This window comes from Theobroma cacao, chromosome 2 (genome assembly GCF_053813885.1).
Source record: "Theobroma cacao isolate CCN51 chromosome 2, ASM5381388v1, whole genome shotgun sequence".
NCBI classification, from domain to species: Eukaryota; Viridiplantae; Streptophyta; class Magnoliopsida; order Malvales; family Malvaceae; genus Theobroma; species Theobroma cacao.
This window is the reverse complement of record NC_142640.1, coordinates 789585-807641: the sequence shown is the minus strand read 5'-3', so window position 1 is coordinate 807641 and position 18057 is coordinate 789585. Positions and strand designations below refer to the sequence as shown.

General features: G+C 36.3%; 3 protein-coding genes across 6 annotated transcripts; 2 read left to right on the top strand and 1 right to left on the bottom strand.

Annotated features, from left to right (window-relative positions):
• Positions 1-157: 157 nt before the first annotated feature.
• On the bottom strand, positions 158-4716 carry LOC18607094 (disease resistance protein At4g27190-like). Of its 3 annotated transcripts, XM_088804116.1 has the most exons (3): positions 3823-4716; positions 1524-3635; positions 1182-1369 (listed from the first exon to the last, which is right to left on the bottom strand). In XM_088804116.1, the coding sequence occupies exons 1-3, from the start codon at positions 4189-4191 to the stop codon at positions 1313-1315; spliced, it is 2538 nt and encodes an 845-aa protein (XP_088660242.1). In that variant the 5' UTR covers positions 4192-4716; the 3' UTR covers positions 1182-1312. The 3 variants fall into 3 exon arrangements, with proteins under 3 accessions (XP_017970780.2, XP_088660241.1, XP_088660242.1); XM_018115291.2 differs by having other exon boundaries at positions 158-3635; XM_088804115.1 differs by having other exon boundaries at positions 158-3635; positions 3827-3946.
• Positions 4717-6784: 2068 nt separating this feature from the next.
• On the top strand, positions 6785-9060 carry LOC18607093 (Exostosin family protein). Its single transcript, XM_018115294.2, has one exon. The coding sequence runs from the start codon at positions 7349-7351 to the stop codon at positions 8852-8854; it is 1506 nt and encodes a 501-aa protein (XP_017970783.1). The 5' UTR covers positions 6785-7348; the 3' UTR covers positions 8855-9060.
• Positions 9061-10758: 1698 nt separating this feature from the next.
• On the top strand, positions 10759-17815 carry LOC18607092 (uncharacterized protein At5g08430-like). Of its 2 annotated transcripts, none has more exons than XM_088803167.1 (11): positions 10759-11027; positions 11145-11305; positions 11800-11879; positions 12440-12627; positions 12932-13802; positions 14351-14460; positions 14866-14925; positions 15474-15524; positions 15774-15845; positions 16169-16421; positions 17063-17815. In XM_088803167.1, exons 2-11 carry the CDS (start codon positions 11208-11210, stop codon positions 17584-17586), a joined length of 2307 nt encoding a protein of 768 aa, XP_088659293.1. In that variant the 5' UTR covers positions 10759-11027; positions 11145-11207; the 3' UTR covers positions 17587-17815. The 2 variants fall into 2 exon arrangements, with proteins under 2 accessions (XP_088659293.1, XP_088659292.1); XM_088803166.1 differs by having other exon boundaries at positions 12926-13802.
• The last annotated feature ends 242 nt before the right edge of the window (positions 17816-18057 follow it).

Below are 18057 nucleotides of genomic sequence, written 5' to 3'. Positions count from 1 at the left end.
TCGCCCCCAAACTATCAAATTGATGTAAATTCCAACCAGATATAATCCTCGACTCTCTCCAAATCAAAATTTTGTCCTCTTTGATTTTGACATATTTTGGGGCAAAAAGCAAAAGGAAATGAAATGGCAAAATTCCATAAAACATGAAACTACAGAAATTGATTCCTAAAAAGAAAGTATTTTTGCTACTAAATATACAAAGACTGAATTGAATATTTCATTCATCTATTTTGCTGTAACATTCAAGTACCTGCAGTTGGACATTCTGAGAGTTACAACGAAAATTACCTGCAGTTGCCAAGCCTACCTACCATTCTTGTTGTCTATTGGTTAAAACTAAGTTCTACAAGTCCCTCTGCTGCCAATTGTGTCTTTATATCATTCTCCCTGATAATTGGAGAAAAGATACCATTCAGATAATCTAGCCGATTTCCCCATTCTGATTCTTTCCACTTCAATGCTTCCCACCACTTACTTTCTCCTTTGATCACTCTTAAGTTTTCACTTGAAATTTCCACTGTAGAAAGGCTCTCGAGCTTTGGGCAGTTGTAAATGCCTACACTTTCCAGTTCTGATGCAATGCACAAACCACTAGAAATACTAACCAGTTCTGGTAGATAAAGAAGAGAAATCTTTTTTAAGCTAGGAAGAAAACAATCAGTTGCTGGGTTAGAGAATGAATGGTCTGTCAGGTTCACTAGGCTCGTTAGTTGTGGGCATTTTTCAACTATAAGCTCTTCCAACAGAACAAGATTAGCAAGCAAATCCGGCAAGAACAAGGTAGTCAACTTGGGGCATGCGTGAACTGCAAGGAACTTCAGGCTAGCTAGGCAATTCTTACGAACAGGCCTTCTCCAAATGCTCTGTAAATTCTTCATGCAGTATACATTCAAGTACTGTAGTTTTTCGAGTGAATCATGTTCTTCGTGAGCCTCTTCACAATCAATAATGGTTTGGATCTCATGACAGTCTGCTAGTAAGCAGCACTTAAGCTGCTTGATATTTTCTAACCCAAAATCAGACAAGCTCCTGGCAGTGGCATGCCCGTCTAGGAAAAATGCTGTGCTGTGGTTCAGTGCCATTTTCATCTCAGCTGGGATATCCCTGCCTTTCACAAACTTCAAGCATTTTTCCCCATTTTTGAAGTGAGCTTCAGCTTCTTCTGGAACTCGTGATATGACCTGTTGCTTATGATAACCAACAGTAAATCTGAATCGAGGTAATGGATAATGCACCAAAGATGTGCTACCTGCTCTACGTTTTTGCAATATTTGGATGTTTGGCAGGTGTAGATTGAGTTGTCTTAAAGCTTTCAGGCTGCACGCTTCCTCAACAACAGCTTGCACAGTTGCATTCCAACGCTCATCATCTGGATTGACATCAATGTTTAATTCGGTTAACTCAGAGAGCTTTGATATTGTTCCAGGGTGAATAATAGTGTCCCGGCACAACTTTGTTTTGCTACAGTTCATAAATCCGTAAAATGACACTCTCAAAAATTTTAATTTGGAAAGATTTCCAACCTCTGCTGGGAGATCTATGATCTCAGTTTTGTCAAGGTCAAGTTTCTCAAGATTCCTCAATTCTCCAACATAGCGAGGCAGTTCCATCAAGAGTTCACAGCCTTTCAAAATGAGTTCTCTCAGTGTAACCAAACTGGACAGTGATTCTGGCAGAGATTTGAGACTGGTATGTGATAAGTCCAGGATTTGAAGATTTGGCATGTGCTTGAAGAAAGAGGAAGGTACAGCCATCAGATCCAAGTTCTTCTGCAGGTACAACGCAATCAGAGAGGGGCACTTTGGAGACTCAGGTAGCTCAGATAGTTCATTATCCATCAAGTGTATCTCTTTGGCATCCCATTCCTCGTCTTTTGGTGGCTCAGTCAATCTTAGACTACCTAGCATGAGAAATACTGGACTCATTCTAGGTATAAGAACCTTCACTAAGACATCATAGATCTCTCTTCGCAGCTGGATGCAATCTAACTCCGGCAAATTATCCACCAGGAAGGCATCGACAAGGCTTTGGAGAATATCATTTCCTTCATCATACGTGTCAACCAGACAATCCTGGATCCAATGGCATATTAGTGAAGCTCTATCAATCTTCTCTCCCAAGGGATACCATGTACAAAGTTTGATGCAATGTCTTGTTTTATTGTTCATGCGTTCCCAAATGAATGTTAATGCATTAACCATGACATAGTCAATATCTTCTACCTCAGATGTCGGCTGCCTGGACAATTTTTGAACCGCAAGTTCCCACAGGCTGACATCATCAGTAACGGTCTTCAAGGACCTGGCCATTAGAAGGATGGCTTCTAGATTTCCTCGGCACTCTTTAACTATACGTGCTGCTATCTGTCGGATAGTAGGTGAAAGCAGAACTTCACCTGCATTCCTGCAGAAGACCTCCCATGGCAATAGATGATCCTCCATTCTAATCTCCAGATCAGCTGCCATTTTAGAATTAAAGATCATGACACTTGGATGTAAATGATTATCCAAATCATTAAGGTTTATCTGTAAAGGGAGACTCAAATTATCAAAGTTCATTTTTTTGTAAGAATCCTCCAAAAGCAAAAAAATTCCTAAGGACTGCAAGTTGTCAGACAGTTTAAATTCAGGTGCGAGGTTAATAGAACCAGAGCATCTGCTTAGCCTAAGATCCAACTGCCGGTCAATAACTTCATGAACCTCTGCACTACTTTGATGCTCCGGTAAAGTGAAACCAAGGATATATCTAAATTCAGGAGCCACATCTTGATGGTGCTTTATAGCCTCTATCACCCTCTGCTCGTTTCTCCCAGTTATTCGAATACGGTTAATATCTCCCCTCTTTATACAATCCAAAGTCTGACGAACAGCGAAATCAACTGCAACATCAAATACTTCTTCTGGCACAGGCAGTGCTTCGTGCGCGATTAACTCAACTTCTTCAACTTGATCAGCATAACTTGTTGAAGCCATTAGCTGTGTTTTATCTTGCTCTCCTGTTACTTCCCTTTCACAGTGTGTTGATGAGACCGTAGACTCTGATGTCTCTCCGGAAACCAAGTTCCGGTTTCTATCCAATTCCAACTGGGGCCCTATATTAGCTTCTGCAGACATAAACAGTTTCTCAACTATGTCTCCTGGTAAAACTCCCTCCACATCATCCGTGAGGGGAACATCCAGCTGCTTCTGCACACGTGCAGAAAGTCCCTGCAGCCTCTTCTGCCATTCTTCTGCCTCTTCACCAAACAAATTTTCTTCATTTGATTTCACATCTCTCATGATCTTTTGTGACTCGGCAATCCATTTCTCCGATTGATCTTTGTCCATCATAACCATGGGATAAGATAAAAGTAGGAGCAAAGCATCCTTCTTCCTGCTCAACACCTTACATTTCTTCCTCACCTCCTTATTTTGTTTAAACTTTTTACGGTTTTGATAAAAAAAATCACAGTGTACCTTCCGACGTGCTTGCTGGCGGAACCGCAAATTTGGAAGCTTGCTGTCTGAACTCTGCATTTTGCCACTGGATGTGGTGATAACTGCAGAAGTGACAGTTCGATCATCAGGCTCTGGTTCACTTGACTGAATATCAGAAGCTACGCCCTGTTTGCCATTTGGATCCTTCCCATTCTCAATCTGCAAATGCCAACGATCAATTCTTTCCACATTGCAATAGCTTGAGAGCATCATACAAGTACTATAAGTTCTATAGATATCATTTGTTATATTTTTTCGATTCGGAAGAAAAGAAATTTGAACCCAATTCCTTAAATATTATTTTAAAAAAAAAAGAAAACAGAGTAAAATGTTTAAATGTACATACGTACTGCACAGTGGGCTGTATATCAGGATTCGAGAATGTGTTCACTTTCTGAACTTCAATTTTGAATGGCGGTCCTCTGCTCCCATCTTCCTTCTTATAGAAAGCGACCTCATCGCCTGCCCTGAGACCCTTTTGGGAAACGAAGTGAAACCAGCCTGAGCTGAGAGTTGGTTCGGGATGGAGGCGATCAGGTCCGTGCGGTTGAATGGTGAGTTGGAACTGCCAGGGATGCCCCATGGCATCCTCTGCTTCAAACTCCATGGAAGGATCAGCTCCATCAGGTAAATTAAAAGCCTTCAAACTTTCGGTTGGAAACGAGAGCGTCTCGCTTAAATCGCTGTCCCGTAGGAGCTTCCTGAAGAGCTGCATGACTATATCAAAAATCCAATTCAAAAAGAGAGAGCCACATCTATTGTTTTGCTGCTCACCAGAGGCAGCAACTCCAACAAAACATAATATAGTAAATGAGATGAACTGCTGCTCCAGGAAAGTGCGGGTTCTCCTCCCCTGTTTTTCCAGGCTTTATCATTCATCAGGTTTCAGTCAGGGTCCCTCCCAAAACACACCCGCAAACCATAATGCTGAAAAGAACCCATCAACCAACTGCTCTGCTACTTCAAATCTTTCACAAATTATCAAACCAACAGAATATGACAAGAGAAACCGAAGATGGGAGAGATTTGAGAAAACAGGGGAATGAACCTTGAACGAAAATTGAGAAAGAAACGATTGAAAACTCAGGAGAAAGCGGAAGAGAAAGGAAAAGAGAGAAGAGAAGGAGAATTGGTCACAATGAAATGTTTTGAACAAAAAATATTAACTAGATTCCAGTGCCGTTGTGGACAGGTCCCGGAACAGTCGTCCATGACAAAAGCAGAACACTAGAACGATCAAAGAAATCTGATACGACAGTCAATTTCATTTGGTTTATTCTAACAAGTACAAGCAACTTCTTGAATATGAATTAGAATATTGTATTCAAGTCAAGTTACTTGACGCAAGGGATACTAATATCTGCAGAATTTGAAGGTTTTTCATCGAAGAGCATCTTGACTGAATATGACCCGAAAAGATTTAGATAATATTTTTTTCTTTTTTTTTTAATATTGGGCTGGGCAGTTAACAATGGCCCATGTGGACCTGGAGAGCTCGTACAAAGTTGAACTATTTCCAATGGGCCTGATTCTAACCCTGTGGGCTCTTTAACCCAAAATTATTTTAAATGGGACTCCCCATTAAAATTATCCTTTTTTTGACCTTTTTTTAACTATTTTTACATTGAGATAACAAAGTTTTTTTAAATCTTTTGAAGTAAAAATATTTTTAAGAAGTCAAATTAATTCCATGAAAAGCATCATTACCATGCTAATTATAAAAAAAAATAATAAAAGGAGCATAAAGTTTTAGATAACAAATGCAAGAAATTGTAATCAAATCTTTATATTTTCAATCAAAAGAAAATCCTAACCATTAATCGTTTATTAATTGTCATTAGTTAAAATAATTAGTTAATTATCAATTATAAGGAATTGTTAGTCATAAGAGTACATTTAACTCAAAGTAAAAATATAGGGTCTTCATTAAACGTAATAGAAGAATATATACTTATTTGAATTTTTTTAAAAATAATTTAAGAATTTTATTTAACATTATACAGAAATAAAAAATTGACGGTCCATAAATATTACTTTTTAAGTACAATATCAAGATTTAAAGTTTAAATTTTTCTTTTTCGTCACATTATACTCAGTAATAATAATAATAAAATATAATTAAAATGGAATCAAAATGAAACATATGCCTGAACCTATAATGATTTAGCGAGTATTATTTAAATGAATAATTAATAAATTTTTATGTCAAAATCTTTGTGCTATTCAAATTATTCAATTATTTTTATTCTCTACCATTTCTTATTTCATATGTAATTAATGAAAGTTTACGCTCTTAATGCTCCAAAGAAAACCATCCTTCGTCCTCGTTTTAATTTAAAAACTCTCAATTTATAATTTTCTAAAAATTAAAAAATCATTTTAAATTGTTACCAAATTTCTTTGAAATTTAGAAACTTTAATTTGATTTAAATTAAAAATGTCCAACATTTTTTCTTCCATTTAGTCACATTCAAAATAGTTGAAAAAAAACTTTTTATAAAATCATTATAATATACGACTTGTTAGAATGTCACTTAATGTTGGTTCATTATTGATGAATTTGTTTTTTAATTTTGGTAGAGCATGATTGATTGACAATTAATCATATTCAACTCAATAATTTAACTAACAAAACTCATTTTTTCAAGCATAATTTATTATGCTGCAAGGACATTTGAATTAAATCCTGACTCAAACATTTGTCTAGCATTCTAATTAAATCCACCAATGGCATCATTTACCAAATTTAACAACCATTTTTTTTCTTTTTGTTGAACAAATTATTAGGCTACGAAACATCAACATATATTAAATAAATAAATAGGTATTAAAATATGATTATGTTATTGATCTTTAATTAGTCACAATTTAGAAGGGGCCTTAGCTGTGTGACATATTCGACAGTCTTTTCGAAAATTAAGACCAAAATTTTAATATATTTTATATGAAAATTTTAAAAAATTTTATAACATAGATATTCAATATTTTTTAATATGAAAAAAATAAAAATTTATGAAAAATAAATTTATTCTAAAAAAATGATTAAAAAAAAGGACTAGCCTATATGAATCAGAATATATAAATTGGGATTTACCTAGTCGAATGCAGCAAAATCAATGGGGTGATTGATTCTTCTATTCTCAGTCTTTTGTCATCTTCTTCTTCTTCTTTTGAAAACTCATTGTTTCCAGGGAATCTTCATATTCTTCTTTAATTTTCAATTAATAGACTTGACTTTTCTTTCTGTATTGCTTGCTTTCTTTCTATGCCTACAGACGCTCCATGGCTAGTGGAAAAACCGAGTTGATTTGGCTGGGCGGGGAAGTTTTTTCAATGGAGTGTGACAACAAGCTTGGTGAACGTGGAAGCTGGCTATAGGGCTAAGTGTACATTTCACGACAAGCACATGGTTGAACCTACAATTCTTTTTCTCCATGGTTGTCAACGTCGTAAGATCGTGACACACATGTGCATGGAAGCTGGCCACACCATTTGTCTTCTTCACTCAATCTTGTCCCCACCCTTTGAGTTTCTGTTGTTTTCTTTTCCATTTTCTTCACTACCAAACAGTAAGTGACTAAACGCTTTCCTATAGATTGTTCCTGCCCCAGCTCATAACGCATCAAATTTAGGTGTTGCCTTCTTTTCCATCTTCCCACTGCCTTCATTTTTTTTTTCTTTTGTGGTAGGTATAGTTTATGGAATAATTCTCCTTTATTTTAGTAGACAAGTAGGACTGATTCAGAAGAAGAATTTCTTTTCTTTATGTGGAGGTCTTGCAGTCTCTGTCTTCCAAGTGCCCACCAGCAAAACCTGCTTGCTCCTACTGATCTGATTCTCTCCTCCATCTCCTTGTCTCTGTCTTAATCTTCATGTTTCTGTCCAAAAAGCAGCCTTCTGCTGCAGTTCCATGGATAGAGAAAGAAAAATACCAAAAAAGCAAAGACGTTTACTTCAAGTTCTTGCTCAATCCCCACTTTAGATACACTGCCTTTCTTTTCGTGTTTCTCTCCTTTTGGTTTTTGTTACAAGTGTTTTGGTTCCCACCGACAAAAACCCAATACGCCACCAACACCGTTGCCGCCGTCACCACCACCACCACTTCTTATGGAGTTCATCAAAATCCCAGAACAACGGCAACATTGTCATCTCCCAAATGCAACGGGAGGGTGTCAGTCTATGTGTATAATTTGCCTGCGGAGTTTAACGTCGGCCTCCTGGAGGATTGCAGCCACTTGAATGTCTACACCAACATGTGTCCCCATGTGGCTAACCGCGGTCTAGGCCAGCCGCTGGACAACATGGACCTCGGCTCGAGCGACGTCAATCCCTGGTTCTCGACCCACCAGTTCATAGCGGAGATGATTTTCCACGCACGTGTGGAGAACCACCCTTGTCGCACGAGGGATCCCGCTAAGGCCAATCTCTTCTACGTTCCTTTCTACGGTGGTCTCCACGTGTCCAGCAAGTTCCGCGAGCAGAATCACACAATGCGCGACGCGTTAGCCGTTCGATTGGGTGACTACCTCCAAGACCAACCCGCGTGGCGCGAGCATTACGGTAAGGACCACTTCATTGCTCTGGGGAGAACCTCATGGGATTTCATGAGAATTGAGAGTGGGCCCGATTTCGGTGCGAACTGTCTTCTAAATCTGCCACCTGTGAAAAACATGTCGGTGCTGACCGTGGAGAGGAATCCCTGGCAAGGCTCAAACCAACACGGCATCCCTTACCCTTCCTACTTCCACCCGTCCACGTCAGACCAAATGTTGACATGGCAGCGCATGATGCGGCGATCAAATCGGCCCTACTTGTTCTCCTTCATCGGGGCCCCACGAAAGGGCGTCGACAAAGCAGCCATCAGGGACGAAATGATAAAGCAATGCGCGGAGTCCACCCGGTGCAAGCTGCAGCAATGTAACCATGGAAACCCCAAGTGCTACAACCCTGCCGAAATCTTAAGAGTGATGAGAGAATCCCAGTTTTGCCTGCAAGCCCCCGGCGATTCCTTCACGAGGAGGTCAACGTTCGACTCTATTCTTTCCGGTTGTATACCGGTGTTCTTCTCCCGGCACACGGCGTACACGCAGTACGCTTGGTTTTTGCCTGAGAAGACGTCGGAATATTCGGTTTATATTGATGAACAAGGCAACGGAAGCAAAAGAATAGAAGAGGAGCTGTCGAAGATATCGGAAGAAGAGGTGGAGAGAATGCGAGCTACGGTGATCGATATGATCCCAAGGCTCACTTACGCGCACCCTAATGCGAGCAGTACCGATCTCGGGTTTGAAGATGCTGTCGACGTTGCGCTTGAAGCCCTGGCACACCATGTTAGGACCAAAATACAAGACGACAACGCCATTGCTGCGTCTAGGTAGTTAGCTTTAGAGTAAGGATAGAGCCAATAAATTCATAAAAACGAAGTGTGTGCAGAGGTAGTTGTTGTGAATTAATTTCAGTTTGTACGTGGCTTACACGAGTGAACATGCATACCCACGTTCTGATCTTTGCTTACAGATTGCCCTTTGCATGCATGAACGATATCGGCTATTTATTGCAGATAATGCTTTAAAGCTTTCAGTTCTGGTTTGACTTTAAATGCAGTGGGGACGAAGAAAAGTACAATGGGGATTGGGGACCCTCACCTTCATATTGCTAGATTTTGACATCCATGGAAGACATTCTTGTATGTTTTGGTGAAATATATTTGGCGTCAACAGATCAAAATGTTTTTATTTTCGTTGATAATTCGAAAGAGTGATATTATTTCGATTAATATGTACTTATTGCATTTAAAGTGAAAACATCACGAATCTCAATATAAAAAATGAGATATGTCTTAAATTAATAAATAAGGAATTAATAGGTCCGTGATTAATGATATCAAAGCAGACTTAACTCTTTAATGTCTATGAGAGATAACAAAATCAAAATAGACTCAGACAAAAATAAAATTCCTTCACTTAATATGTAATTTTTTATTATATCATAGCTTTCGGTTTTCAAATATTTAAAATATTCAAAAAACAAAACAACACTAATACTACCCCTTCCTAAGCTAAAACTAGAAATTTAAACTTCAAGTCCCCGCATTATATGATGTCCCCTCTCCATAGGATTAATTGACAAATCTCCTAGGATTAAATCTCAACAATCACAACTAAATCTCCTCAATTCAAAATTAAAAAAAAAAATCAAAACTCTCACCTAAATAATTTATCTACCCATCTGAAAAAAATTTTAAATCCGAAGCAAATCCAAAATATTTACTCAAATTTTGTGCAAATCAGCACTCAACTTTATTTGATCGGTTAATTATTGATTAGTTTTATAATGTTTTGATTACTTAATAAATATCTTTGATTTAACCCAAAAAAGAAAGAAATTGTAACGTTAATTAGGGTACATGTTTCATATTTTGTGAGACTATTTTTACTAGTAACTTTGGTTTCATTAAATTTTAATTATTCAATTGTTAGTATTACTAGTATTATATATTTTTTCTCGATAAAGTACTTTGTTTTTCTCTCCTATTTTTAAGAGAATTACGAAATTAATTTATTTCACTATAAGAAGAAGAAGTGAGACGAGGATGATTACTTATATTCCAATGTATTAAGGTGTAATCTCGTTATGATAAAAGACAATATATATGCTCCTAGAATAAATATTTGGAGCAACTTTAATTCGGATAATATCTTAATTAAATATCCTTAATTATGATTATAAATTTTAGTATTCTAATTACCACCTATTGTTATCCCTGGAAAATTCATATTTTAATTATGTGTTTGCATTTATTGCTGAACCACACTAGCATTATCACTCTTCAATTGGCTAAAATATATCTTAGTCATCACTCATTACCATACATAGTAATATTTTTTATGGCTAATCACCGTATTAGTCTACAGTATAAATTTCCTAAAATGCATTACTCATGACTTACCGAGAAACATGCATAATTCATGGGTAGCCTTTTTTAAAAAAAAATAGATATAATATTTAAAAGAAAAGAAAAAATTACTTTTTTTTCATCTATTTTTTTAGATATTTTAAAATATTTTTCTTTTTTTAAATACTTTATACTCTTTTTTTTATTAAAAAATGTTAAATATTTGTATTATTAGAAATTTCAAAAGTTGACATCAATTATAATAAAATCTTAATTTTTATGAAAATTAAAACAAAAAAAATCTCTAATTAGTAATTACCACAATTTACCATTACTTTTTTATAAAATATTATACTCCTCGTCACTAAATCAGAGTTGTACTTTTGATCTTCCCCTGCCAGTTGCCACCATGGAGGTTTTTGGTCTCTTTTTTCGAGGCAAATGTTTTCAGGTGTAATGGTTTCCTCGTTGCTGCTGCTTCCGGCGCATTCCATTCTAACACCAAGCCACGTTTGCTTCACTCTCTTCTTTTTCCAGGCAATGAAACGTCTCAAAACATTCTAATTCTCTCTGGAGGCTTTACTTTCCTAAAAGGAAAAACAAAATATTTTTGTCAGAGCTACAAAATTAAAGTCTTGACGTTTGGAAGTTCAAAGGTATGTTTCCATCTCTGGGTCGATCACCAGGGGAGACGAATTGCATTGTAATTGTTGGTTTTAAGAGTTGAGATTTACTATGTTTCTTCCTTTTTTTTTTTTTACTGATTTTTCAAGAGGGTTTGGGAGAAACAATTGGGGTTCCAAAGATAGTAGCTTTGGGAGTTTGAAGGAAGAAAAATGGGGAGGAAGAACAGTAGGAGAAAGAAGGAAGACATAGCAGAAGATTACTGCTTCTTTTGCAAAGATGGTGGGTTGCTCAGGGTCTGTGACTATAGGTGAGTACTCTAAACCCATAGCCCAACTTATTATTAGTACTTGTACAAGCAGGACAAGGTGAACTCTTAGTCGTTGTTTCATTCATTTATTTATGTATAAAGGATACATGTTAACATGGCTGAGTTGGAGATGGTACGAGCATTTTTGTCTCTGCGCAGTGCCCCAAGGGTAGATCTTTTTTTTTTTTTAATAAAAAAATTAAACTTCTACTGTTCTACACCCAGAGCATTTGACGCAATCCATGTATAGTCCCTCTCTTCAAAAGAGCAAAGTTGGAATCTTCCCCTTTCTCCAATTCCTGAATAAAAAATATATATATACTTGGGGTGTAACAATGTTATCAATAATAATGGTTGTTATTATCAAATTATTGTGATTAGAGCAATCTTAATCTGTTTAAAATCAAACTTTTGGCTAGCTCAAAAATTTAGTATAATGCCCGGTGGCGGCCTTTCTTTTCGAAAACTTCATTATTGCAACTTGATTCTTACAGGAAGTGTCTCAAAAGTTTTCATCCCCAGTGTGTGGGAAGGGACGATTCTCTGTTGCAGACTGAAGAACGCTGGTTTTGTGGTAAGTGTTTGGTAGCCAAGCATACTTTATTGTTTAGCTGTTTATGTTTTTCTGCTTTAGTTGTGAAAGCAAAAAGCAAGTTCCAATAGTTGCAATCAAATGGAGTCTTGATGTTCCGTTGCAATTCAAAATGGTGTGAAAGAAACAACATTGAATGGTTCATAGAAACCCTTGTCCTATTCACCTGTATTAACTTAAACATGTTATGGGAATTACCTTGATAAGATAATTAAATCTTGTAGTCTTGAATGATTAGAGAAGTTAATTTGCTATTCATCACTGCTAAATTATGTCTCATGTAATTTCTTACTTCAACTAAATTTTAACCTGACGCTATTGCATTTGACAACTAAATATTGGAGAAAACATGTTATAGTGTTCGCTAATCACACTAACATTTTTGCATGTTTTCAATCCTTTCTTAGGATGATTGGAAGTTTAAAACAGAGTAACAGGCTGGACTAATTAAAAATTATCAGAGTTTTTTTTTCTTTCTTACTCCATGATGCATCATTAGTAGAACATATTGTATTGGCTTACATGGTGCATCTATCTTTCAGGTTGGCACTTTTGCTTCATTTGCAGTAAACCTGCCAAATTTCATTGCTTTTCTTGTCCATCTGCTGTGTGTGGGCGCTGTCTTTGTGATGCTGAATTTGCGTTAGTCAAAGGGAAAAGGGGTTTCTGCAATACATGTTTAGAGCTTGTTCTGCTTATAGAAGACAAGAAGGACGCCAACTCCAATGGGGTATGGGTTTTTTCGTATTAAGTTCTGCGAAAATTTATTTAGAACTCCTTGTGAGATTCCATTTCTTTTGGGATATATTACTTATTCATTTTTGAAGGAAGAATAGCGGTGTAAAATGACTTTCTCAATAAGTCACTACCATGTTCTTTTCAGCCAAAGATCATTGATACATGTTAACTCTGAAATTCAATTGATAAAGTGCTACACTATGTTTTTTTAGGATTTCATTTCTTGTCTGGACAAAATGAACTTGAGGTTTCTTACTCCTTGTTCTTTGACTGACCAAGTTGATTTGTAGTTGAAGGTAGATTTCAATGATAGAGAAACGTATGAATTCTTTTTCAAAGGCTATTGGAAGTTGGTGAAAGAAAAGGAAGGGTTAACTTCAGAACAAGTGCATTCTTCATATCAATTGTTGAAGGATGGCAAAAATTATGATTTTCAAGCAAACAATTATGGAGAAGAAGAAGCCAGTGACTTTAAAGATGATGGTCAGCTTACTGTTTCTGAGGATGATGATTTGAGTGATAACCAAGTGCAACGTAGGAAAAGAAAGGGAGTAAAGCTTTCTCTGACTAAAAGAAAGGGAAAGCCAAACAAAAAGGAATTCCTCGGATGGGCATCAAAACAACTTACTGAATTCCTCACATCTGCTGGTAAAAGTGTGATGCAAGAATTGTCTCAGCATGATGTGGCTACCATAGTTACAGAATACTGCAGAGAACACAAGCTGTTTGACCCAGAAAAAAAGAAGAAAGTTGTTTGTGATGAAAGATTGCAGTCTCTTTTGGGAAGGAAATCAGTCAACAAAAATGGTATTTATAAGCTCCTGGCAGTTCATTTTGCTGAGAACTGGGAGCAATCAGAGGATTCAGTAGGATTTAGTTCAAAAGAAGATGATGATAATATATTAGTTCCTTGTAAACGGCAGCGAAAGTCTAGCCCTGATCAAAAGTTTGAGGAAAAGGAAATAGCTCTGAATCCACGGCAAGGCTATTGGGCAGCCATAGTTTCTGCAAATATAAAGCTTGTCTATCTGAAGAGGAGTTTGGTACAGGAGCTATCAAAACAACTTGATACATTTTATGGTAAAATGATGGGGAGTTTTGTGAGGGTAAAGTCAGACCCAAATGACTACTTGCAGAAAAATTCTCACATGCTAGTGCAAGTTAAAGGTAATTGTTTAAACAACTATTAATCTCTTTAAGCAAGTGATAGCATCATATACTGTTAATTAATTTGTACTTTTAACAAAGAAACTGAGGAAATCTTCTCTATCTATAATGCATACAACTTGTGGTAGTTGCTCCTCTAATTTGATGTCAATATTTCTTACCCATGTCCTGGTAAAACGAAAGAAAAGTGAAATGTATTTTGGGAGTAGTTCTCATCCAAGTTATGGCTTATTGGATATGCTTGGGGCATAATTTTCCCCTTAAGAAGCATTTACAATATTTCTGAACTACAGCAGGTGCCATATGGGAAAAAATTCAAAGGGAGACTGAAGAGAAATAGCAACCCTAGGAATTATGTAATCATTTTTTAGGAAAAAAAATCTGGCTTATTATTATTTTTTTATCTTTACTGGTATGGTTTACCCTCACTGCTTCAACAGTTGATGTTCTTAACGTGGAATGCTATTATTTTATATATTTATATCTAAACTTTCTTCGAACTTAACTGATCAGCCTTCGCTTCATAGTGTTATTTTGCTTCTTCTCAGGCATAAAAGAAACTTCAAAGGAAGGTATGAATTCTATAATTCTCTTGCAAGTTTCTAACATGGTGAATGATGTTCCTGTTTGCAAGCTATCAGATGATGACTTCACTGAGGTAATTATGATGTTAATATTTTGAATTTTCCTTTTCTTTTGATTGGTCCTTCCATCTTTTTCTTTTGAAACAGGAACTACAGAATCTTAATAGTTAGCAGGTCAGAATCAACTGGAATAAAAAGTTTCTTATCCCTGACAACTCTATAAAATCTTGAATTTTCAAGTTATATCAATTTAATTTCAGTTGTGAGACTTGCTGCAGTAAAATTCTTGGAAACCAAGGACAGGTTTCTGTGAGGATTTTGGTTGTTCACAATTGGTTAAAATAGAAATTTCTTGAATATGAATTCTAATGATCCATTTCTAAGAATGATGTGATTTTCTTGGAGATTTTTTATCATTTTCTTCATTTACAAATTGCCAGATAGTGATAGTGGACTTACCTGTCTAGTCCTGTTTGCAGGAAGAATGTGAGGATTTATATCAGCGAATGAGAAGTCGCCGGCTTGAAAGGCCAACTGTTGTAAGTTCTTAATTTTTACATTATTTTTAGGGACTTAGAGCTGGTTTACAGGATCACTTCTTGAAAATCAGCTATAATATAGATATGTTTTCTTCACATTTCTTTATATACTGTGTGGGCTAGAAGCATCCTTCAAACATTGATGACATTTATGGTGAATAATGATAGCATTGTTACTTAGCTATAAACGATTAGTGTTTACAAGTTTTTGTTTCTGCAAGAAATTTTGCTTTCACAGAATGAACACCAAATGGGGTTGTGCCATCTTATTATGGACCAAGTTAACATCTGCCAAGGAAATTTATCAGTCTATTACCATTATATTTGTATCATATTTCCATTAACATGTTTCCTTCAAGATATGTGAGAGTATTTTCATATTTTTACTACTTTGCATGCTTGAACATAATTATGCACTATCCCTTGAAAGGAGAAGGGGAATGAAAAGACACAAACAAAAAAGAGCTGCATACCTTATATGAGAAAATGACAATTAGTGAGTGAAATTAAAAATAAAAAAATATTAACCTGAATGCCTTGTTTGACAGGTGGAGCTTGAGCAGAAAGCCAGAAGCCTACATAAGGATATAACCAAACATGTAGGTATTCTGAATACAATATCTAAGAATTATGAGTTTTGAATTATATTATAACTGCGGGGATGCACGAGGCAATAACTTCTAGATGGATTTTAGATATGTTGAGAATTGATGGGTGATTATTGAGTATTGTAAAACCATGTTCAGTGGGACTTCTAAGCATTCTTTCTGTTTGCTCTTCTTGCCTTTGATGTTATAATTAACTTTTTACTTCTAACTTTGCTGCATTGTCCTGAAAAAATATACAAGTGGATTATGAGGGAGCTGGTTCTATTGCAAAACCAGATCAATCGGGCAAATGAGAAAGGATGGAGGAGAGAATATCCTTTGAGAATGTTTCACGAGTTTATATAGTAAGATATACTGAAAGTTATCAATAATTAATCAGTATTTCAATGGGTAGGATACTCAATAACAATGGTGTATCATTCCCAAGTCATCCATTTGTTCGGACATTTTCTAATATGCTTTTGCAATGCCAAATATGAACATAATGCTAGTTTCATTTTTACTTTCTCTAGATATCTAAAAGCTCACTCTCACACACGATACGCCCCTGCCAGTTTTGGTTTGTTTATTTATCAGGTACGATACATATCTCAAGAAGAAGATAAAGTAACCCTTAACCTTGTTATTTTTTTACACTCTCTGAGTACACGGATAGAATGCTATTGCTTCAGATGCCTGCAGAACAATCACGCTTAATACATGAGATTCCAGAAGTGGTTGCTGATGTTGCAGAGCCTGAACCTGCCTCTGAGAACTCTCCCAGAGAAGACAAAGAAGAACATAAAACCTTGTCAGAGTCAACCCTCAGATCGGTTTCTAGAATTCAAACAAGTATCTTGGAGAACAATGGAGTTTCTTGTTGCCGGAATGATGGAATGGATGATGCAGGTATGACGTGCTTATGATTTGCACTTTGTTTCTGTCATAATTTCTACAGTTCTATTTCTGTTCAATGATGAAATTGATTTCGAACAGTAAAGGTGAAATCTAATTTCAATCAGAATAGAGCATTAATGAGTAATTCTCATCTAACTTGTTCTGGTGCTGTTTTGTTGTTGTGTTATCTCTACATTGTCATATCTAGTTATGGAATTAACTGATTCCACAATTGCATCCAAAATCAAATAGTCAAATGTAGATTTAACTTTTTGAGTCTCGAGGAAATTCAATATTCCTACTTTGCATGCAATAGCAGGGGAAGACCCAAATTCTTGTCCTTCACATGCATGATACCATTCAGGGAAGCCAGTGCCCTGAGTTTCAGGAAAAATATATCAAGCAAATCCTAAGTTAATTCCTTTTGATGAAATTTGAGATCAAACAATCTTGAATAAACTTCATCCCCGCATGGAAAGTTGCCATCATTGAGCAAAACTCTTGAAGTTTACTGCTATGGACTGAAAAAATTGTCTCATTTAATCACAAAAAGATATCTCATAAAAGTTTTCCATGTGCAAGTTTATATGATTTTTTTTTTTGACAAAGCTGCTGGAGCCACTAATGAAAAGCTTTTGGTGTACCTATTCCAGAAGCAAAGCAGCAACCCACGAAAGCATTTATTTCTGATGATCATCTTCATCACTCTAAATTTATTGCTACTAGAGTTGAAGGTGATAAAACAGAAAGGAATCAACATTTTCAACAAGTAAAACAGAGCTGTCCCGGGACATCTGTTCCTCAGTTACTGCCAAAACAATTTTCTGATGGCCAAACCAATACTGTTTATCAGGAAAAGCAACATAGTGATGCCGCTGGGGAAAAGGTAAATCAGCCAGCAAACATTGGTGAAGTGGAAAAGCAAGTTGAAGTGATTATGTTAAGCGATGATGAAAAAGATGCCAAGGTTGCAGTGAGCCAGCAACCATTCGAGGATCGGGATTGGTATTGTATCAGTCCAACCGGTAACATCAAGGGCCCTTACTCTATGACAGTGCTTAAACAATGGAGTGAGTCTAGCTGTTGCCAGTTACAATTCAAGGTTTTGAAGAGTGGTCAGAGACCAGAAGAGGCAGTTCTTCTGACCGATGCTATCCCACGGATTTTCAACAGCTAGTCAAGGAATACCGTTTGCTGTCCAGAAGACATGCCGGAGGCACAAAAGAGCAATGCCAGCAACAGGAGCATAGAACAATAACTTCTGATATGAACTTCAAACATTTTTGAATACTTATAGTTTGTTTTAGTTAAATTACCAAATTTTTGTGCATGAAGCAGTATAGTGAAATACAGACATACCCCTTTTGGTGGAAAAAGAAATCCTACGACTAAAGTTTGGGTCTGAATTTGTAGGCTGGCATGGGAATTGGGATCCTTCTCTTTCCATTTTCAGCAGCTTCCATCCTAATTTCTTCAATTTTTTTTTTTAAATTTATTCATTCATTTCTTGGTGTAATGGAAAGATCATGGGGAGATTAGAGTGGGGAACAAAAGATACTTTTCATAAAGTAGTCAAAATAAAATAAATGATAAACTCTTATTCAAACTGATCTTCATGTTTACCTACATAAAAATGATGAGCAAAAGA